The sequence below is a fragment of the Pinus tabuliformis genome, chromosome 3_1 (assembly GCF_031772625.1).
Source record: "Pinus tabuliformis cultivar Carrire ecotype Pingquan chromosome 3_1, CPIR1, whole genome shotgun sequence".
NCBI classification, from domain to species: domain Eukaryota; kingdom Viridiplantae; phylum Streptophyta; class Pinopsida; order Pinales; family Pinaceae; genus Pinus; species Pinus tabuliformis.
This window is the reverse complement of record NC_142301.1, coordinates 771,844,852-771,868,980: the sequence shown is the minus strand read 5'-3', so window position 1 is coordinate 771,868,980 and position 24,129 is coordinate 771,844,852. Positions and strand designations below refer to the sequence as shown.

The 24,129-nt window shown below is 39.9% G+C and overlaps 1 protein-coding gene across 1 annotated transcript in view; it reads left to right on the top strand.

Annotated features, from left to right (window-relative positions):
• The window catches only part of LOC149189658 (phosphatidate phosphatase PAH1-like), a 103,329-nt gene that overhangs the window by 19,958 nt on the left and 59,242 nt on the right, over positions 1 to 24,129 (top strand). The window contains 1 exon segment of the mRNA XM_089410301.1: positions 15,740 to 15,824. Within this exon segment, the coding sequence (XP_089266427.1) occupies positions 15,740 to 15,824 (85 nt within the window).

The window sequence follows — 24,129 nt, the reverse complement described above, 5'->3', positions numbered from 1 at the left end:
TGGAGGATGATGAACTATGGAACGGGATCTAAAGGCTTGGAATGATTATCTTCATATGGTTTGACTGTGGATAGACTAGATCTATTGACGCATGTTTATTGTTATGATCTGGGTATGTTTTGATGTCTGATATAGCTGCGGAATTATAAGTTAGGATTTGCAGATCTGTACGCAGGTTGTCTTTGGCAAAAAGGCGTATACACGCAGGTTGGGTTTGTCCAAGTAGCGTATACAATGTGAAGTATGATATTTGAAGATGAAGTTGGATCTGGTTACTGTTATGTTGTCTATGTTGTTGACAGGGTTTCAGTGATTCAGTATTGGGTGATTCAGAGATTGATGATGCAGGTTGTTTTATGGATCCAGTATGAAAATGTATGAAACGTGGTCCCGGGAAGATCGTAGAGTTCAGTAGGCTAGCACCTACGTACTGGTAAACATATCAGCCAGTACAAGAGTCAGGGGGTTGTACCTCCCTTCCAGGAGCAGCTGGAGAACGAGTAAAGGTTGGAGCATTTTGTAGGCAGGCACCTACGTACTAGTAAATGGATCGGCTAGTACAAGAGCTAAGAGGGTTGTAGCCCTCTGCAGGTTGTAGCCTGCGTGCTGGTAAAGGACTGCACCAGTACATTGTAAAAGAAGTTTCTTATTAAAGGAAGATAGAAACAAATTGCAGCAGGTGGTTTTCACCAACATTGGGTTTCCACCTTATATCATGGTGTTCATGTGTGTGCCTTATGTGTGATGATCTATTCTGTTATACTGCACCTGTTTACTGTTAATATGGTTAATAATGTTCTGATGCATTTACTGAAGATAAGCTAACTGAATCATAAGATTACTGCATGTACGCTAGTTGCCCTTAACGAAGTAGCGTATATACGCTGATATCCTTAACTGAAGCTGCGTGTATGAATCTGAGTATGAAATTGAAAAAGTTTTATCTGATCTGATAATACTGATTCACCCCCCCCCTCTCAGTATTATTTCCAATAGATTGCTCCACATAGACCTCCTCTTTGATTGAACCATGTAAGAACGCAGTCTTGACATCCATCTGATGTAGGTTCCATCCTTGTGAAGCAGCAAGGGCTATGATCGAGCGGATGGTGGTATATCGGGCAATAGGTGCAAATATCTTGTCATAGTCTATACCTTCCTTTTGGGAGAAGCCACGAGCGACAAAACGAGCCTTATACTTTTCTGCATTTCCATCAACTACATGCTTTATATTGTAAAGCCATTTTGAAGTGACAATTGCTTTGTCCTGGGGTCTGGGGACCACATCCCAAACATCGTTTTTCATAATGGACTCATATTCCTCGGTCATAGCATCCTTCCATACTTGATGCTTGACAACATCTGTGAATGACGAAGGCTCATTTTGGATGATCGTGCTCATGATGGTGAGGTATCCCTGATACTTGTTCGGCTTCTTACTTTCACGGAACGTTCCTCGGGGTGTAATGTGTCCTTCAGCATCATCAAGTGTCCCTCTAAGCCATGAGGGCCTCTTCCTAGAAGAGGAAGGCTCTTGCGGAGGAGGATTAATAGGATCCATATGTTCTTCCACATCGGGCATCGTCTCATCTTCTTTTTCCTTCGGTTCCCCGGTGTCAGCTTCTTTAGATCCCCTTAAAGTAGGAAGATTGTCTACCTTGCTAAGAGCCATATCTTCGTCAAAGGTGACATCATGATTAATCTCGACTTCCCTTTGACTAGCTACATAGATTCTATGGCCCTTAGTATTTTTGCTATAGCCCACGAAGATTCCTTTCTTTCCAGATGCACCCAATTTATTCCTTTTTTTTGGAGGTACATGAAAATATACAGGGCTTCCAAAAATTCTAAAATGAGATATTTCAGGTTTCTTACCGGTGAACATTTCTTCGAGAGTCTTGGAATCCAATGCTTGATGAGGGCATCAATTTTGTACATATACGACGGTATTTGCAGCGTCGGCTGATAGAAACTTCGGAAGTCTTTGATCATGGAGCGTAGCACGGATAACTTCCACAATTGTATGATTCTTCCTTTCCGCCACACCATTCTGTTCAGGAGTATATGGTGTAGTAGTCTCCCTCTTAATGCCAACTTCTTTGCAAAAGTCATGAAACTCATTGGATTCATATTCAGTCCCATTATCAGTTCTTAAGATCTTGATCTTCTTTTCAGTTTGATTCTTGATCAAGGCTTTGAAGTGCCGAAACTAGGAGAACACTTCATCCTTCTTTTTCAAGAAGTATATCCAAGTCTTGCGAGAATAATCATCTGTAAAAGTGAGGTAATATAAATATCCTCCCAAGGAGTTCACAGGCATCATACCTGATATGTCTGAGTGAACCAACTGCAATATATCGGAGGTCTTGCTTTGGCTTGAGGGGAATGGTCCCCTTTTGAGCTTCCCTTCGGCACATCCTGGACATACACCTTCTTGCTCTAATTTGAAGTCGAGCATCCCGGTCACCATTTTTCTTAAATTGGGTAGAGCTTTATAATGAAGGTGAACAAACCTCTGATGCCATAGTTTGGACTGAAGAGATGTGTCACAAGATATGACACCCAACGGACTTCCACCGACCTAATATAATGAATCAACTCGAAAGCCAAGAGAAAAAGCATCTTTAAAGTTCTTTTTCCATACACGTATCTTGCCGTCGCTGAAGGCCACCTTGTAGCCTTTGTCTTCCATTGCCAAAATGGACACCAGGTTCTTTTTAAGATCAGGTACATATAATACATCTTGTAAGTGGATGGTATTACCTTGATTCAATTGAAGATTGACATTTCCTATGCCTTTCACGGGATATTTTGAATTATCTCCAAGAACAATTTCCAGGTTGGTTTCCTTCTCTATCAGATTTTAGAGAGCTTCTTTGTAACTAGTGAAGTGCCTTGAGGCACCACTATCAATAAGACAATTTCCCAGCAAGTCCGGGGGAGCTGTAGTAGATAGAGCTGTTGGTAGATAATATTAATCTTGCTTATTGTTAACAATGTTAGATTCATACTTGGAATTTCTTGCCTTCTTGAATGGTTGTCCTCTTCCTTGATTTCCGACACTTCTTTTACCTCTGCCATTTGACTTGCCATTCCTTTGATTGCCTTGAGAGGGATTTTGATCATTGTCCCGGTGTGAGTCCCTTTTATCATGACACTCCCTTGCATAGTGACCCGTTTTATTGCAATTGTAACATCGTCCTTTTCTTCCACCCTTTGGTCCAACCTTTCCTTTGAATTTAGCCCTAGAATTGTTTCTTCTTTTAGTATGAGAAGAAAAAGCAGTGGGATGACCTTTAAGTATGGGCATTTCTTGCTCTTCCATCCTCGTTTCTTCTTGAATGCATCTGGCCATTAATTCTTCAAATCCAGGAATTACGTTATTGTTGAGAAGAGTAGTCTTGAATATATATTAATTCAGATGGCAGTCCTCCCAGAGTTGTGAGTGTCATTTCCCTGTCAGGAATTACTTCCCCAATAGATAGGATATCGTTCTTGATCTCGGTGATCCTTAAGAAATATGCTTGCATACTCTCATCTTTGCCCTTCCTAATTTCCTTCAGCTTATTTTTAAGAAACAAGACTTGATTTGCATCGTTAACTTTAAATAAACTCATCAGTCTATCATAGATTTCCTTGGAGGTGTTAAGCTCGGAAACATAGGCCACCAAGTGCTTGTCGATAGAGTCCTGGATGATTTTCCTTGCTTTGACTTCTCCCTTGGTCCATTTGTTCCTAGCAGTAGCGGATGCATTTGATGGAGGCTCAACAATCCCGCCACTCACATGGTCCAACACTTCCTGCTCTTCTAATGTTAGATCAAGAGACATCTTCCATCCGTGATAGTCAGACTTCTCACGGAGTTTGTCTTCAGCAGGGAAGTGTGTTGAGGACCCTATGATTTCTTTAAGATAGCCTTGCCAACCTTACCTTCGGTGATTGCTCTTTTTCTTGCTCTTGCTTGGGCTTTGTCTTCACCTCAACTCTGATACCATGTAAATTATGGTATGTTCTATGCTTAGAGTAGTTTACTTATTTTTCTTCTTATTAGCCATAGATTAACAATCACATATACATTAAGTAAAGCGCAGATAGAACATTAAATGATTAACAGAAAACAAGCCAAGACAAGAGACACGAGATGTGGCATTTAGCCAGGGACACATCCCAATGCGGGGAAACCCTTTGATCAAATCTTCTTTTATCTTCAATAGTTCAGCAGAGAGAAATAGTACAAAATCTGAATTCTGTAATTTTATATCAGCAGCAACAAACCCTAGATCAACAAAGTCAAGCTTGGTCAAACTAGTTGAAATTGACCTCTAAAATACTTGGTCAATTTCCGGTCAACTTGTCCTCAGACAACTTGAAGAAACAATCCTTGAATAGCCCCAAAAGTTCAGACAATTTGCAGATTTCTGAAGTCAACTTGCAGCCCTAAACTAGGGTAGTCAACACCGGTCAAACCAGAGGTCAGATCACCTCGATTTTTGTGCCAAAATTGTAGCCTGCCTAGGAGAGGCATCCACACCCAATCCGCACTTCTGGAAGGTCAATGCTGGTCAAAGAGATGACCTGCTGCCCTAGCGTCCTTCTTTCTGCGTCTTCCTTGCCTTAGGACGTCTTCCTTTCAGCCACACGTGTGTGAGAGAGAGAGAGGCTCCTTTTATGTGTAGGAGAGAGAGAGAAGATGAGTGAATTGAATTGTCCAAATGAGGAGAATGCTCCTTGTATTTATATGCAAACGTTGAGGTTGAATAGACATGACTGTTGGGCTTCTGAGCCTACATAAGTTTGCTAGCCGACCTTGACAATTTGTCCATAATCAAAATAAATTCATATCTCCATAAATACTTATCGGAATCAGATGATCTTTAGATCAATCCTATACCTCTCGATGAGAGGAATCTAGGAAAAATATCAGAAGCCATAAATAAGGTGATCCACATGGAGTTTGGCCCTAGTTGCCACTTTTAACACATCGTTACCAAAATGACCACATGATGACAAAAGTTCCAAGAACAATTGAGGTTCAATGAGATTCCATGATAGAGTGTTGACCCTAGTCCCACTAGGAGGGGTGGAGGTATTATCCACTGTTTATCCTCCAAAACCTGGAGTCATGGGAGGACTGTGCGAATCACGCTCCCCAAAATGTGTGATGATAACTACCGGATGCCTATTAGGCAATCAGGTTGATATAATCAACGCTGAAACCCTTAAGGTTAATGAATGGTTAGATCAATATAACTGAAGCCATGGCATATTCCAGCAGAGAACGGATAGGATGGGAGCGGAAGAGATTAGGAAAGATAGGATGATTCTAGAATAGCTTGAAAGCTGGCTGAGGCAGGGTTTGACTATTATAATCATAACTAATAAGTGTTCAAAATACAAATTTTGAAGTGTCCACACAATTATAAATGAAAACTCAATCATAGAACACAATCCTACATAATTATACTAATTGCTAAATAACTACTAATATATTACATAAACCCTAACTTCGGGACGAAGGTTTTCTGAAGGAGGGTTATATTGTAACGACCCATCAAATTACAGGGAACATTGGAATATTAACAAGCATATGAGGCATGCATATGATAGCTACATATGCATGAACCACATGTATTGCATTAGTATACACACTGGTTAATATGGAAAATGCCTAAGTTTAGGTTGATAAATCGATTGTCGAAATAATTTCCTAACTCACCAGAGTATTATAAATATATCAAGTAGTATTTGATATAGGTACCACTCTTATATACCTATAGATATATATTCTTTAAATCAAAAACATATATATAATAAAGATACTCAAAAATAAATTAAAATTAAATTAAATTTATTAATGAATTAAAATCATAAAAATAATTAAATTTCTTAAAAATAAATTTATGAATATGAATTAAACTAAAAACATTTTAATTAAAGTATAAGATTAAATAAAAATAGAAATTAAATTAAAACATTTTAACTTAAAGTATAAACTTAGATAAAACTATGAATAAAAATTAAATCAAAACATTATAAATATAAGGTTTTGGGTACATTACGAAGGTTGTTTTGAGACTGCCTTTGGAGTGCCATGGGAGACAGATGACTAAGCTGCTCCTCCACGTGCTGGAAGGTAAAGGAGACACCAGACCCAGGGAAAGATGGAGACGGTGGTAGGGAAGGTATAAGAAAAAGTGTAATGCACTAAGACGGGGAGGATTTTATTAAAGAGTTTTTTTCGGAGGGATCGAGAAAAAAGTTACAGCAGAGAGCCACAGATAGGGTGAGGATCACTGTGTAAGGACCTAGTTTGGGGGAAATTAACCAAGCTAAAAAAAGAAATTGATTGCTTAAAATTCAGACTTGACAGAATATACCAATTTCATACACAGATACATACCTAGTTTCCACGGTTGAAGTTGATCCGGGTTGTCGTAGCTCCAATTTTGCTCTGTTACCAAAAGACAAAAACCTCCCTGCCAAACTGGACACAACTTCGTTACCCAACTCCAAAATACTTCAAAATTGCAACACTCTGGTCCCCGTGCCCAAAAGCATCACGAACAATTAAGGCTGAAGAGCAAAAGTTTCTTCATAATTGATTCCTTCTTGTTGAGAGAATCTTCTTGCCACAAACCTTGCCTTATACTTTTCAATTCTTCCATCAACTGCATGGTTGATTTTGTACACCCATTTGGAAGTCACAACTGGTTTTTCTTTAGGTCTAGGAACAATTTCCTAAACATCATTCTTCATTATAGATTGGTATTCTTCTTGCAGTGCATTCTTCCATTCTTGATGTTTGGCTGCCTTTTCATAAGTGGTAGATTCTGCTTCAATAAGTTTAGTCACGTAAGCTGCATAATCTGGATATCTCTTAGGCTTCTTGCTTTCTTTGAATGTTTCTTTTGTTGCGGTATGTCCTTCGGCTTCTTGTAGAGTTAACCGTAACCAAGTTGGCCTTTTTCAAGTTTCTAGAATGATGACTGGCTGTACATGTTCACTTGGTCCTTTAATTTCTTCATGATTAGTTGTAGATTCTGGAAGATTGTCTTGCCTTGAAACTTCTTCATTTGTAAAAATAGGTTCTTCTTCTTCATCAAAATCAATCGGAATATCTTGGATTTCTTGTATGCAATGCATTCATAAAAAATGACATCTCTTCTTACTTCAATGCAACGTTCTTCCTTGATGTAGATTCTATATGCTTTTGATGAGGTGCTATATCCCACAAAGATGCCTTTTATACTTGTCAGGTCCAACTTCTTCCTTTTGTCCTTGGGAATGTGAATGTATACAGGACATCCAAAAATTTTGAGATGATCAACATTTGGCTTCTTTCCCGTGAATGCTTCTTCCGGGGTCATGTCATCAAGAATTCTGTGAGGACTTCGATTTTGTATATAGACTATTGTTACAAAAGCTTCCCCCCATAAAAACTTGGGAAGGTCTTGGTCATGTAGCATGACTCTGACACATTCTTCAATGGATTGGTTCTTCCTTTCAGCCACATTATTTTGTTGAGGATTGTAGGGAACTATCATCGCCCTCTTAATTCCTGCTTCTTTGCAAAAGTCCACAAGTTCTCTAGAAGTATATTCTCCACCATTATTTGATCTTAGGGTTTTGATCTTCTTTTTTGTCAAATTTTCTACTTTTGCCTTGAACTCATGGAACTTCTTGAATACTTCATCCTTAGACTTGAGGAGATATCTCCAAGTCTTTTTGGAGTGATCATCAATAAATGTTACATAGTATTGATGACCACCAAGTGACTTCTCTGTCATAGGCCCACAGATATTAGAATGTATGAGATCCAAAATTTCCTTGGATCTTGTGTCACTGCTAGTACAAGGTTTCTTCACATTCTTGCCTAGGGCACATCGCTTACAGACTCCTTCATGCTCTTCTTTCAATTGAGGTATACTAGTAACTAGTTGATTCAATGATGGCAATACCTTGTATTGGAGGTGGCAAGGGTTCATGTCTAAATGTACTAGAGCTTGAGGAAGAGGAGTTAAAAGTCTATACAACCTCCCCTTAGGAATCCCAATAGTCCTTGCACTTTCAATACTAGTTCCCTTAGCTCAAACAATAACTTTGCCATCATTAAGTGCCACCCTATCACCTTTATCTTCTAAGCAAGAAATAGAAAGCAAGTTCTTTTTCAAACCTGAGACATAGAGGATATTGTTGAGATGAATATTCCCACCAGATTCCAGCTCCAAGGAGGTAGATCCAATCCCTTTGATTGAGTAGCTATTCTTGTCTCCAAGTTCCACTGAGTGAGAAGAGTTTCCTTTTGATAAAGTTTTGAGTTGACCACGTTCCCCTGTCATGTGCCTTGAAGCTCCATTGTCGATTACCCATGTATTATCATCTTCAAATGGACTTGTAAGAGCGGAATAAAGACTTCCATCCATGACTTTTCTAGGTAGCTTGCAGATGAAATTGATGATGCAACTTTTTATAAATTCAAGGAGATTCCTAAGAATCTTAAGACCTTCCTTCATGCATCTTGCCATTGGAGAGGGAGAGAGAAGATAACTGCTTCAAGAATGTCTTTAAACAAGAATGCTAACAAAATGTGATCCTCAAGCTGTCCTTCCTTCACCTTAGCTCTGATACTGTGTTGAGAAATCAATATGCTAGTAGATTAGGGTTGATTCCTCTTACTTGATAATTACTTGTGAATGTTTGTTGGCTCTCGTTACTTTTATTATGTCTTCTTCATCAAGCAATTACCACAATATAAAGTGCATGAAGATTATGAAAGACAAAACACAAAGATGTAGTCTCCAAGCCAGGGCAAAACCCCACAAGGGGAAAACCCAAACAACTCCTCTTCTTATAGAATCAAATCAAAGTGAGAAATCCAAGACCCAAAAACCAAGACCAAGACCTCCACATAAACCTAGTCAGCGCTCCTTCAAAACTCCTCTAGCCAAGTCAAAGTCAACAAAAGTCAATGTTGGTCAAACCTCAACAAATATGGTCAAACACAAAAATTCGGACCTGCAATTTCAGACTTGCAACTTCGCAGAGTTGCCCCAACACCTTCGCACGTGTGAACAGAAACATGCAAAAAACCCTAAATTCTCTCTCCTTTGACTTCAATGTTCTTCTTCTTGTATTTGGCACAAAAATTGATGAGTGTGATGAGTCATCAAATGAGGTCGAAGTCTCTTCTATTTATAGCTGTCCAGGAGGTCGAATAGATGCCTCTTTTAGGCCGATTTGTCCTAGCAGGACCGACTTGGTCTTGTGGTGACAAATTGACTCTTTTTGACTCAAAATAAAAATTTTCTTTTTCTTACAAATAGTCCAAATGGGACTTTGACTCATGACAATTTTTTCTTTTGACTCAATAAACCCTAGAAGCATGAAGAACATGCTTGACTAATATAATAATAATAATAATAATAATAATTGCTTGTTCTTCATTTTGCTTTTACATGAAATATATATTGATACAAGTACAATGATAATTATGAAGACCGAACCTAGTTACATTTTTCAACAATTGTGGCATCAAAATCTGGGAACCAACGGGTGAAGAAGAGCCAAGCTCCTCCCCAAAACCATGGCCCATCATTCAGAACTTTCTCCAAATCTTCCTGAGTATTGAATCGAACAATAAAAAAACCCTTGGGAGGATAAGTAAATATCACAATTTGGGTCCAGGTTGAGAAGACGCATTGTTGTAAAGCATCAAAATTAGGTTAGAAACCATTGAACTTGTAGATCATGACCCTAGATTGAGGAGAACAATAAAGATGGTTTACCTCTGATAGATTAACCTCCATGGCAGTTATTTGTTTCATTTGTTCTACAAGGTCCTGGGTTGTCTTTTGAGGCAAATCCACAGATTTGGAGCCCTTCCCTTGCGCCGCATGCTTATAGGAGAGAGATCCACCTAGGTTTTTGGATCCCTAGGCACCTCCAGGGAATCTCAGATTCAAGATTACAATAGAATTTCTGGAGATGCGACAGTTCTTCATCTGAGAGAAGTCCTGAAGCATCTTTCCTTCAAAAAGAAGACACTTGCTTGTTGGCAGGAATACCCAACCTATTCTCTATGTCCCGCTTCAACTTTTTCACTAGGTCCGAATCCGCGATCCAAAAAAGGGTAGACTTCCCGTGTAGATTCTTGATGAATATCTGGAAGTATGCCTGTTTTAGCTCTTCCTTTTTTCCCTCCCACTCAAATCGGTGAGAGCCACGCATGACAATGGGCGCTTGCACCTTTGCAACTAGCACTCCCATCAAGGCAGAGTGGCAGCATGAGTCCGATGCAAAATAATAATCAGACAACAACCCATATGAGCTAGACCGCCACAACCTCTTGATCTCGCCATGCCTTTGCTATTGAAACAAACTTGGAAGCCCTTGATTGATCGTAGATCCTTAGAAGTAGTCTCAATATGAGGTCGAATGTGAGTAAAGATGTCCATCCGCCATGTTTTGCGGAAGGCGAGCTTGTCCTTGGAAATTGGCAGCAGGGATTAGCTGTTATGCCTTGGTCTAAAATCGAGATCTAATTTCCTTTGGGTTTTGAAGGTCAATCTACTTCAAGGAGAACTCTAATAGAGGATCCCCGCCGCAAAACAAGGCATTCCTCAGGTCCGACCCATTGGTAGAACACAAAACCCTTGGGTGGTCTATGGCAGGGAAAAGATAGATGCGCATTAGGCATCATCTCGAACAGCCATCGTCCGACGCCTTGGGGGATGTTGAGCTCCTCATCTTTGATCCACAACAATCCTTCATTGCGTAAGATGAGCCCATGACCACTGATGGTGCATGCTGAAACCTCACAGACGATGAAAACCCTAAAGCAAAAGGTGAAATCCATCTCTCCTCCAAATAATACTATTCAAGTTGTTTGTTATATGTATCAAAATCAACAATTCAAACTCCTGCTGTAATTGTGTGATTGGAAGAACTGCCCCATGGACATTTATTGCATTGTGGTTGATTTTATTCTCTAATATCCTTTTTCTTTTTCACAGAAATGAGTACTTTTCTATTAAGTCTGTGCCTAGTCGCAGCAAATACTCGGGAGAGTTATAATGCTGTTTTGCTCATGGGCTTCTGGATTATCAAATTGCAGCTATCTACCCTCACCAAGAATACATCAAAATTTCGAAACCTTGACAGTACCCTTATTGTCCCAGAAGTATATATTCGACATTTAACACCAGTCATTACATAGATGCTTAATCAGTACTATCTGCAGGGCGATTGATGTCTATGCCTCGAGGAGGTTCCCTTGCTGGGCTTGCCAGTCGATTGTTCTGGAGCTACAGATCCATAATTACGCTGCGCAGAACTTCAACCTCGTCCTCCAAGCGTGCAAGTCGTCGTTGTTGAGCCTGAACTAATTCCAATATGGTGCAATCAGAGGCCTGTTGTTGATACAACATGACTTGTAAATCATAAATTTCAGCGTTCATTGCTTCATGAGGCTTCCTGCAATGTTCACATGCGGTTGAGGCGAAAGCGTCTATCTCTGAACTTGAATCCATGAGTGGGGCTTGCTGAGACCGAAGCTAGAAGAAAGGAGAAGGACCTACTGAAAACGAAGCAGCAATGAAACCTCTAATTTTCTTTCCTATGCTCAAAGATGTTCGACCGTATAGCCCAATTGCCAATTTAGGGACTGGAAACCCAAAAGGAACGAGACAACACAAGAGGAAAAGACAATCCATTTCAAGAAGTAGGGTTCTGACCTCTAAGCAGACAAAATGCTCCCTAGTGTGCACCAAACTAATTAACCAGAGATTGGACACAATTACCTTTGAGCCCGAGAGAGTGAGACGTGGGACTTCCCAACTGTAGTGGTGCTTGAATCCTTAACAAATTTCCCAGTGACAGAGGATCCAAATACAACCCGAAGTTCATCAGAGAGCTTCCATTTGCCATGACTGCACGTCACCCTTGCTAACAGAACTTCCCTTCATCTAAAATTCAGAGGATGGCCAGACCATAACCATCCTTGCTCACATAGAATGGAGAAAACAGAGCCACCTCTCCTCAATTTAATTTCTCTGCCATTGGATAGTCCCATGATATTCTGCAAGTTCGCATCACTTAAGTCAGGGTCCCGAGACAGGGTAATCATCTTCCAACTAACTAAGAAGACACCTTCCTCGTATGCCATGAAATTTGCGTTACATTCCTGTCTAATATTCTTCAGTCCACATGAATGAGGCATGTTGATAAAGATGATGGAGAAAGATACCAAAGGATTTAGCTGAAGGATGGAAGGGGGCGGTGTGGGTGCCAATAAATGTGGTACATTTGCATGCAATCGATCCGTATGAGGTGCCACGATGGGCTGGTACGAGACTTGCCGAATTATCATTGCAAGCGGGACCTTATCCCCAAAATGCCTTACGATCATACATGAAGATAGAAATGAGGGGTGAGGAGATAATTTAGGGGAGTTCAAATGAGAAAAGGATTTTGACAACGACTCTATAGATGGAGTGCCAATAAATGCGGTACATTTGCATGCAATCGATCTATATGAGGTGCCACGATGGGCTGGTACAAGACTTGCTGAATTATCATTGCAAGCAGGACCTTATCCCTAATATGCCTTACGATCATACATGGAGGTAGAAATGAGGGGCGAGGAGATAATTTAGGGGAGTTCAAATGAGAAAAGGATTTTGACAACGAATCTATAGATAGATAAAGGCACATGTTGGGGTTGAGGTTACAAAGATTGATCATTAGCTTCATTTAGGGGATGGCAACTTGACCAGCAATACCATTAATTTCTGACTATTGAGAATTCAAAGGATATGGAAAGAGGGGGAGCTAGAAAAAAGAACAAAGGATATCCTTGATATGGTGGAACAATAAGCTTAGCATATTATCTTTTGGAGGTGTATTGGCTCTTAGGTGTCGAATGATTAGAAATGAGTCTCCCAAAATAGTTATGTCCTTGATACCACGCTTTTGGGCTATTGATAGCCCCAAGTAAAGTCCATACATCTCTGCTTGATTGTTTGTTTTCCTGCTGCGTCCCCACAAAAATTTATCCGCTAATATAATTTATTCCTTTGGATTTAGAAGAATCCCTCCCTCCCCTGCCACCCCTGATTTTATTCTCTAATATCCTTACAATCAATTTTTTTGTAAAATATTCAAGATTAGAAGTTCAACTTTTAATGCCACCATTAGTCATTCTAACAAAGCATGAACTTTGGTTTGGTTATTAGTGCCCACACCCCATTCATAATTAGAAGAAATTTCAAACTTCCTGTTCACAATGAGGCCATCTGCCCCGGCTCTTTCCAAATTACCTTTTGCCAAACCATTGAAGAGAAGAATGTAGGAAATTGGTAAATTTTTCAGAGGATGCCCGTTGAAGAACCTGTGGACTAGAGAATGCATGAAACAATCAAAATTTAATTAAAGAATATATTTTCATGTAAATCCAAAATGTTAGACACAAAAAATGTAAAGTTTGCTCATGTGATACCTATAATTGAAGTTCCGAATGAAAATACATAAACATTGAGGCTCTAAATGACCTCTGGAGTCCAAAAATCATCATAATGTAATGTTATGAGTACATAGCTCATCTGAAGTGTGGCTGATTGGTTTGAATCAGCCTAGTCCAGGAATCTGAAGTTTACACTAATGACTCAACTGTGTCCAGGAATCAGAAGTTTCTTTTTCCCTTGTTGAATGGGTTAAAACTTAAACAGTCGCTGCCATCCGATTTTTTAAATCAGTTTGTACAGGAATCATTAGTTAGCATCTAAGTTACCAGGATTTGGATTTGGATCCATGTAGTTTTTTTAAAAGGCAGGATCTGGATATGGCAGGGAAACGGCAAGTACAATCAATAGAAATGATGTCTACGAGGAAATCAATTAGATAAAGACATGAAACCCCAAAACAATGCAGACAGAAGAAAAATAAAGTGATGAATATTCTATTTAATGAAAGTATGATGCCTCCATAAGAAATAAGAACAAAATGCACAGAATAAGTATTACTTTCTTGAAGGGATTTTTGAAGGTTGGTCATTAGCTGAAGGTTGCTGACTGCTTTGAGTAGATAGAGGGGCTTTACACATTATTCAAAAGAGTGCTACATAAATAGTAAACACATATGCATGTCTATACCTATGGATTTTGCTAAGATTACACATAGCAAAGGCAGTTGGTGTCATAAGAAGATGGAATGTAGACATAAAATACCAAATGTATTTTTTTTAGTAGTCAAAATAATTCTTTTGTTATCTGCACTGAAAGCTTTGCCAATCTGGAAGCTGTTTGGGTGCAAGTCTCCAGTTTGATGTAATAGCATCCCCTCCTCCCCAACCCCACTCCCACCTCTGGTACTAACATTGCTGGTGGTTTAAGTGTCATGTGTTGTGGGCCCTCTTTGGCTTGTGCTCATTCTCCCTTAGAATACAAGCCACCCCACCCCCAATCCCAAAACCAAGAATGATGTTGCTGATATTTTGCCAGCCACATCAACAATTAGCTCATGAAGAGCCCTGATCAACAATTGGCTCGCAAAGAGTGAATGTGTCACAAGTGGGATTTGAACCCAAGTGGAGAGGATATTATTCCTTCTATCAACTACCCAAACTAGACGCTCACATAATTGACAAGCTTGTGGTCAATTTATCTGATTTCCATAATAACTGCAAGCTATTTTACTACTGCAGCGTATCCCTATTTGTGCCACATGAATATTTACCTTCTTTCCTTCATTCACAAAAATAAAATTAATCCCTACCAAAACGTATAAGTAGTAAGCTATATTGAAAGGTTAAATGGGCCCTGTTCTTATATGAGAGGGTTGCAATGTTTGGCAAGGATATTTATGATCATTAACACAATTAAAGGTATGAATTTCGACTTATAAATCAGTTTAGTAATTTGTTTTACGTACCCACTTGGAGATTATTTTCTTATATTTGAATAAGTAGTTTGAGTCAACAGCTTTTATTTTAAAAATAAATACCAAACTTAGATAACAATAGCTTATCTTATATTCCAATCCACTTTTCTGATTAAAGCTCTATTTTTCATTAGCAAGAGAACAGATTACATATCATTGATTTTAAGATAGGGCCATGTTAAGATATTTCTAGTACTAATCAGTTAACTATGGTAACAGAGAGGGGCTTAGGGGCCCTGTACTGCGATGTGGCCTATATGCTGATATATGTTGCCATACCCAACTTTAAATACCAACTTTTAGTACTATCCAAGAGACATCCAATGCTGATTGACTTGAAGATATAAACTTGACTAAACGACAAGGGTTAATGGAGCCAATCGTCAAAGTTTGTTGAACTTTTTTGTTATTTGTGACCAGATTTGCCTTCTCAAGGTATCTGGGGCACCTAGAGTTCTCAATATAGCATCCCAGCTTAGTATATGCTGATCTACTTTCAGCAGTAAATGCATATGATAAGGACCAGTATAAATAGGTTCACAGTACAGTGGGGTAGCCACTGCATGATTCCTTTCACACATCTGAGCAAGCAAGTTTAGAACTCTACTCGTTATTATAGTGTTCTCATCAGTAACTGAAATATTGTATTTCTTGGAGTTGAGTGGATAGGGCAATAATGTTGAATGGAACTGGATACACATGGTACTATGGTAATGCATTTATTTTATTTTGAATTATGACATTGAGCAAAAGCAATAAAAAAATTGCATCCTCCTGATGATGCTTTTTATCTCCTTTCTGGCAGATCCGATGTGCTGGGGCAAGTGATGCCTTTGGTTGGTAGAGATTGGACACAAACTGGTGTAGCACGCTTTTTTTCTGCCATTAAGGTATTTTGATATCAAACATATAATGGTATTTTCCTCCACATAAATTCTTTGTAGTGCAAAGTTTCATTTTCTTCGACAGATTCATGCTTAATTCGATCGTCTTCCTCGCTTGACCAAAGAAGAGTATTACTTTGACTTTTTCTGTGAGTGAAACCGATTCCAGATCTGGACATCTTGACTGCATTAAGTAGAAGGAACTTACAACTAGCCAGGATAAAGAACTGATATAGAGAACCCAGCTAAGTTATCAGCCACGTCTCTTCCCTCTGTATTTCAAAGGGTGAAACTGTGATGTCCCTCCTAAAGAAATTACCCTTGGGATGAAAGTCTGGGATAGGGTTTCAATATAACAGAATTGTATTTTTTAACAGTATTGCAGTACTTCTTCAATCTATTAAACAATGATGATTATTTAATGCACAATTAGAAAGAACTCAAACAACAGTTGATTTCACCAGGTAGGGCCAACTCACACAAACAATTAGCAGACTTACAAAATCCACATTTCCCTATAACAAATGTAATCTCTAGACTTACAAACTGTAGCTAACCCCTTGCTGCCCACAAATTCACACCAGCAGACCTTGCTGCTACCGCAAACTGTTATTCTGCTCCTGCTGCCTCAATTCCTAGTCAATTTGTAGAAAATTTGTGTCCTGTAGCCCCACCTGGTTTCGATTTGTTTTTCTCATCATGTTTAATGCTCACATGCCATGGTTAATTGCTGATTTAAACATGAATATAAAATTGCAATTAAAACACTTGGAACTACCTCTACTTTTGCATCACCCTGATAAATTCACAAGCATACACAAATTTGGACACGCTGATTTTTGGTCAACATGACCCTACAAAAAAACCTCAAAGAGAACCAGTTGGAAGAGGATTTTTATTTGTGTTTCTCAGAGAAATGTTTACAGCATTAAATACACATCAAGGGTACTTATCGCCCTCCTTGAAGTTTGAACTAGCTCCTAGAAAATCGAACTGCTGTTTAGAAATCCGTCCTACAGGTCAGATTTTGACCCTTCAAATTTTGTGCCACTTTTCTGCAGTCAGACCCTCAATTTTCATGCTACTGTTGAGCACACAGGCCCTTGGAAATTGTGCCTATCATACCTTTTTCTTCCTCGAACTGCATGCCACAGACCTGAAATTTTTCCTCAAATTTCAGGCTGTCAGACCTCTAGGCTCTGACTTCTTTCTCGATTTTCATGTCAATCAGACATGCAAATCCTCCTTGAAATTTAGGCCTGTCAGACCTGACTTCTCTGCCTTGTTATGCATGCTGTCAGAGCTGATTCGATTTTGGCCCTGTACTTGCCCCAAAAATCTCTCTGTGTCTGGCTCGAAAATGTGCTGTCTGAAGGACAGCTGTACCCCGGTCTGCTTGCCACAGACTCAGCCTTGGGACGCGTGCCTGCTGATGGTCCCTCCTTGCTGTAGATAGCTCTCTCCTTCAGCAAAAATCGCTATCTCATCCTTCTCCTTTTCTCCAACACTTGCACATGAAGAATGAATGAACCCTTTGCTTTTTTCCCCCTTTTTACTCTCCATAATGATGAGAATCCCTATCCCTAAGATCAAGGACTGAGATTAGATCTCAGCTCTCCTTGATCAAGGGTGGAGATCCAATCTCTGATTGACACCCTTTCATGTCTCCCTCTTCATTAATGAGCGCCTCTAGTCACTTTAATAACTTTTTGTACCATGTACCTTTTTCTCATAACGTCACTTTAATCTAATAAAGTACAATGTACTTTTAGAACTCATAAAGTGACTAAAAAGTCACATGAGTTTAATAACTCATAAAGTCACACTAAAAAGGTGGGTTCACATGTTTCCCTAGGCTAAAGAAAAAAGCACTAGGAAACACCTCCTTGGTACCCTTTTCAACATGCTTTTGAGAAAAACAAATTGAAACCAGGTGGGGCTACAAGACATAGATTTTCTATATGGTATGAGAGCACTGTGAACCTGTGGCTGATAAACAATGAATAGTAAACATAAAACAACCTATATACCCAGAGACTTGTGGTTGAGCGGGAGGTTGTTTGCTCATTTTCAGTGTTTGGGAGTTGGGTTGGTGGAGAAGGTCAGATGGCTACTGGTTTGAGGGTGGAGGATATGTTGAGCAGGGCTGGAAATTTTGGTCCTTGGAAAGAGAGGATAGTCTTGTTGCCTTAGGAGTTTGAGTTGTGGGATGTTGTAGAGAGTGTAGTACAACCACTTACTAATCTTGTTTAGTTGTCAGAATTCAACAAGCGCAATGTGAAGGCTAAGTGGATCCTTCTAGATGTAGTGAAAGACCACCTTATACCTCATGTGTTAGGGAAGAAGTTTGTCTTATGAGATGTGGGAGTCCTTGATAACACTTTACCAAAGCACCAATGAGAATAGGAAGATGGTGTTACATGAGAAACTAAGAAACACCAAGATGACCGAGACTGACATAGTGACCTCATACCTTACCAAGATCACACAAGTGAGAGACGAGTTGGCTACGGTGGGAGAGGCTATTCTCGTTGGTTAGGACGACACTGAGTGGTTTTCCCAAGAAGTGGGATGGATTCATAGATGGCATTGTTGCTAGAGAGGATCTTCTAGATTGGAGGAGGATGTGGGATGATTTCATCTAGAAGGAGACCAGGAGGAGTGCCAAGAGTGGCAACCAACATGGTGGGGTTGATGAGGAGGAGAATGTTGCCCTCGCAGCTAAGGGCAAGAAGAAACCCAAGAAGGGGTCCATGAGTGAGACCAAGCAGTAGAAGGGGAAACAAAAAGCCCATGAGAGGGACATGAGCAAAGTGAGATGCTTTGCTTGTCAGAAGATTGGTCACTATACCTTTTAGTGTCCCAATAAGAAGGGGAAGAAGAAGGGTGTTGCAGCGTCAACTGAGGTGGATGAGTTTTCCACCAAGTTTGACACAGATTTTGCTTTAGTGATGAGTCTTGCCACTAGTGTTACATACATTAGTGTTCGGTTTGTAGGCAGTGCAACTTCTTTCCATATGACAGGACCTAGAGAGCACTTTATAGATCTTACAGACTTATATAGATTTGGAGGTGGTGCTTGGAGATAATTGTTGAAATTTGATGACTAAAAAAAGTTTCCTCCAATCCCAACCCGATTTTAATTTCACTGTATCACTCCCATTCAGTTAAATGCCCTTTCGCATAGACATACATTCAACATATAGAATTCTGGAAATGAAATTTTCAGATTAAAACACATGGGACTGTCAACACATGCTGAAAATAAATATGGACATAACCAAACCAGTGCCACATATAAAAATACACACAGATTTTTGGTGAATTTAGACCTAGGCAAAACCCCTTCAATCTTCTCCGGGGAAAACCTGTTAGAGAGCTCTTCAAATTTATTTATCTTTCAAGTTCAAGAAAAATACATTTACAGACAAAACAAAACAGAAAAATACAACTTATCTCTTTAGCCCAAAACTCCTTGAAAACTGTGCCCACTTTGCCTCGATTTCTGTGCCCACTTGAAGCTAAAAACATGTACTGTACGGATATGACTGTACAGACTGTATTGTACGGATTTTTTTCAAAAACTTCTCTCAAACGACATGCAGCGCACAGCATTCAATGCTGTTCGTACTGTACCTTCTGCTGTCTTCTATGCCTTGATTTCGATGCCCAACTTTGCCCAGAAATCACTCCTTCAGCTTGTTGCAACAAATTTCTCCTTCAAAACTTTTCTCCAGCTCTCAACCTCCTTTCTCCAACTGCTCATGAAGAATGAATGCAATCTCTCTTTCCTTCCCCCCTTTTGTTTCCCTAAATGACTTTTGGGCAACCCTAAGATCTAATGGCTCAGATTCATTTAGATTAAGCGATGAGAATAAATGTGCATTTAATTCTCACTTTTTATTTTTTAACTCACCTATTAAATAAAGTACCCACATTGTACTTTGTTGGAAATACTGAGAGGGGGGGTGAATTAATATTCCTTAGTAATTAACACTTTTAAATCTTTTCAAAGCATTAGTTAATCTTCAATTATTATTGATGTTTATGCAGTAATAACAGTAAATAAAAGAACACAATAGACACAAGAATTTTAGGTGGAAAATCCCCTTCAATTCAAAAGCCACCGAACGCTTTTCTAATAAATTCTTTAATCTTCAGCCCCAATTGAAATGAAAGTAACAACTTCCTAGAATTCTAGAAAAGCGTTCTTCTCCAATGCCCACTGCAAGGACGCCCCAATGCCTTGGTTTCTTTAGTAGTCAATTGAATGGATGCCCGAACATCCTAGACCAACCTACCACCCTGAAGTGTTCACAGGCTCCAACCTGTAGCCGACTTGATGCACTAGCCTAGCACCTCCCTTCCACCCTATAATGAATGAAATGAGACAAGACAATGATCCACGATACAATATGATTTACAATGATTTTGATCGAACACCCAATCACACTATGATCTGCAACCCAACCATGACATCATCCCAACAGAGACTCTTATAACTCCCAATAATTCCTTTTCGACTCTAGGCAGATTAACTCTTTTACAATAATGACTCTTCCAATGATGACACTTTTACAAATGACTCTTTTACAACTTTGCAATGATGACTCTTGGCCTTTACACTTCTTCATAATATATGGATCACTGTCATGTCTTCAAAGATGTCCCACTGCAATGCTTCCTTTGATTTGACACTTCTGCTCTTGAATTCTTGCTTGATGTTGTGCTTGAATCTTCTTCTACCTGTATGCAAAATTATCATGGCGAAACCAATCCCAAAACAAAACAAAATACCCTTCAACTTACCTTTGCCCGCAAAACACACGTAAGTGCATAATAATGAATAAATACAAATTAAAAATTACAATGCGTACCTGAAGTGTGCTTGTCACTTTTGTTGTTGACTTGCTGCAGCAATAGACAAAGACTCCCACTCTTGATATATGCTTGGACTTTATGCAAGACTATATCCAAAACTGACCTAAAGATATATATAATAAAAATTGATGACAGACCCTAGACTTGTGATGAACCAAGTTCTAAGTACAACAACAGAGACCATTTTATCAACTATGACAAGACAAGTAACATGAACTTACAACATCATATAGATTTAGCAGACTTGGTGTAGCATCAAATGTGAGGTATCAAGAATAGGACATCTGAAATGTGGTATCAAAACTAATTGTGACATATAGAGACATAGAGATCTAACTGAGACCCTGTATATACTTATGTTGTCCTGCAAAAACATATGTCAGAGATGATACTCAAAATTCAAATGTAAACACTTGATCCAGGTGGTTCTAGACATAGGCAGGACTCAGAAAGGGTCAAAAAATCAAAGTGATTGGATTGTGCTTGAACTAGGTCCATGTTGAAGATCTCGTCATCGTGATCACGGTGGTGCGAATGGTTTGTCAAACCGAATCCGTATGTGAAAGTTAGGAGCAGTCAAAGTTCAGGGTTGACTTGGGTGACTAGGTAGGATTAAGGAGGCAGCAATTTGGACAAAATTCGGCCACCGGATTCCAGCCAACTTGGACCAGATTTCAGGCGAATTTGTTGGATTGTTAATTTGTCTAATATCCCCTATATTAGACAAATTCAAAAAAATGTTTGTTATGATATAAACAAACAAAAAAATATATATTTTTTGGGTGGCGGGCCACCAACCTCGCCACCCCCCCAACAACCATCGCATCAAAATCATTTTTTTTTTTTAATTATGGGCTGACGAGCCATGACCCTTGTCGGCCCTCCCTCAACCGAACAACAATTAAGTTGGGGTGGGTGGCCATGACCTCACCACCCAGGAGTCCCAACCAAAACCTTATATTAATGGTGGGGGTGCAGACTGTTAACCCCGCCGCCCTCTCCACCTCCCTATTTACAACAAATGCTAGCGGGAAAAGGGGCGCGGGCCATCAAAATAGTGGACCCGCCGCCCCATAGTTTAAACAATAAACAAACAATGTATTAAAAAATGGAGGGGCGGGGTTTGATCACCTGACCCCTCCTCAACGAATTTTTTGTTTTAGCCATTGCGCCCAACGACCCTCATTGGGTACTCCGCCCACCAGAAGGTATATCAGTCCTTTTGCACATTGCGCAGGGAGGAGGCCAAGGAGCGGGCACGCATTTCTATGTAGGTGGAACCATGAGCAGTGCAGAGAGGGGGTCGGAACCATGATTTGAGCAATTTCTCCAGGGGGCTAGATTTTCACTTTGTTAGATTTCAACAAATTTTATATGGTTTCAGCATTTCTCAACGCCACGAACTCAATGGTGCTATCCGTTTCTCCATCAGAGATCTGCAATTTTCGGGCTTCTTCAATTTTGGAGGTATAAGGTCGTCATTTTGACTTTTGATGTACTTTCATTATTTTGCCATCTAATGAAAACAAGGCCTCCCCACTAATTTGAGCAGGGCCCGGAGACGTAGTCCCTCCTGGACGAACTCCGATATCAATCATGTGTCTTTTATGCGTGACTTGCTATTCTTCTCTTCCTCTTCTTTATGCACTTGTAATTTCATGGTTAAAATGCAAGCTTAATATGTAATTCTTTAATGCATCATAAGGAAAAGATTTTTGGGATCAAGTGGTATCAGAGCAGGACTTTGTGCATGCAAATTGCATGTTTGCATGCTAACAAGAAACATGTTGCGAAGAGGTGAAGGCGAATTAAAGTCTTTTGATACTGAAGCGGGACGTGCACGTCGAAGAAGAAACATGGGTGAGGAGAACGATGTTCGATATGAAGAGGAGGTAAACATCCGCAAGACTTTCTACACGATGGCAAATCATGTTGAGAACATGTTCTCAAGACTTGAAAAACTTGAGAGTGCGGGGAAAAAGCTCTAGAAGGACAAGTTTCAGTGCACGAAGATGACGGAGGAGATCCACCTCCTTCTCCGCCAGCAAGTGAAAGTTTTTCTTCCTCTTCTTCTCACCATGATCATAGGAATACAGGAAACACATCTAAAAAGCCTTTCTTTAAGTTAAATGTAATATTTGATCTCCCTATGTTTAACGGTGAAAGTAATGCAAAGAAACTGAACAACTGGATTAGGCAAATCAAAGTTTACTGCAGGGTTCAGCGGATTGAGGAGGACGAGGCAAAAATCTGGTTGGCCTCCCTTCAGCTGAACGACATCGCTCTCGTCTGGTGGGAGAGCAAATTGTGAAGTAGTAAGAGGATGGGTAATCTTCTTTCTTTGTGGCCAAGTTTTATTTCTGCATTAAAAGATCAATTCTATCCCTTGGGTTATAAGAAAAAAAACCTTAATGGAGTGGCAGTACCGAAGGCAAGGCAAGGGGCAAAACGTGCGAAGCTTTACTGAGGAATTTAGAAAACAAACACTAAACTTGGGCATATCATTAGATTCACCTGAAGTGGTAACTAAGTATGTTGGATCATTACATAGTTACATTAAACATTCTTTGTTAATGTTTGAACCTACTATCATTGACTCGGCCAGTGTAAAGGCCATTCATCTGGAAAACAGGGGAACACACCCAAAGAGAACCACAACAGCCAAGAGAAGGGGAGTAAAGCTCTCTTGTACACATTGTGAGAAAGAGGGGCATGATTGCTGGAAGCTGCACCCTGAGCTGAGACCTGAAAGGAATGACAGGAAGGGGAAGCAGAAGGTCGCCACCACCGTGCAACAAAACTAAGAGTCTGAGTCAGAGGAAGATGAAAAGGTCACAACTGCGGGATTTGCACGAGATATGCCCTTTGACTTGGGGTCCGATTTCGGCAATGAAACAATGTTTGCAGTCCTTGGGATCGCGGCAGGAGGACCCATAGATTTGGGGTCTGATTCTGGCAATGAATCAAGGATTTCAACAGAGATAACGAAAAGGGCACTCCCCGCAGTAGGACTTCAAGAAGTTGAGGAGATCAACCACCGCATCCAAGCAGAGAATGTTGAGCTAAGAAGGCTTCTACAGGAGGCAAGGGAAGAAAACCAAAGCTTATTGTGCCAGTTGCAAGCCAAGGATGAGGCCTTGGAAAAGCTACAACATTGCTATCCGGAGGTAAAAAGCGACTCTCCGATTTCATATGATTTTCATGATGATGAATTCGCTGCCTTTGAAAAACATACTACAGGGATTGGATCCAAACTATTGAAGAAGATGGGGTATTAGGGAAAGGGCCTCGGCATCAAAGGCCAAGGCATCGTAAACCCCATCGAAGTCGAGGAATTGCCGCGTCGTGCAGGACTCGGATACACCAGAAGGGAGACGGGAGAAAGCTCCAATACAGCTAGTAACCAGCCAATGACAGACGATGAAATTCC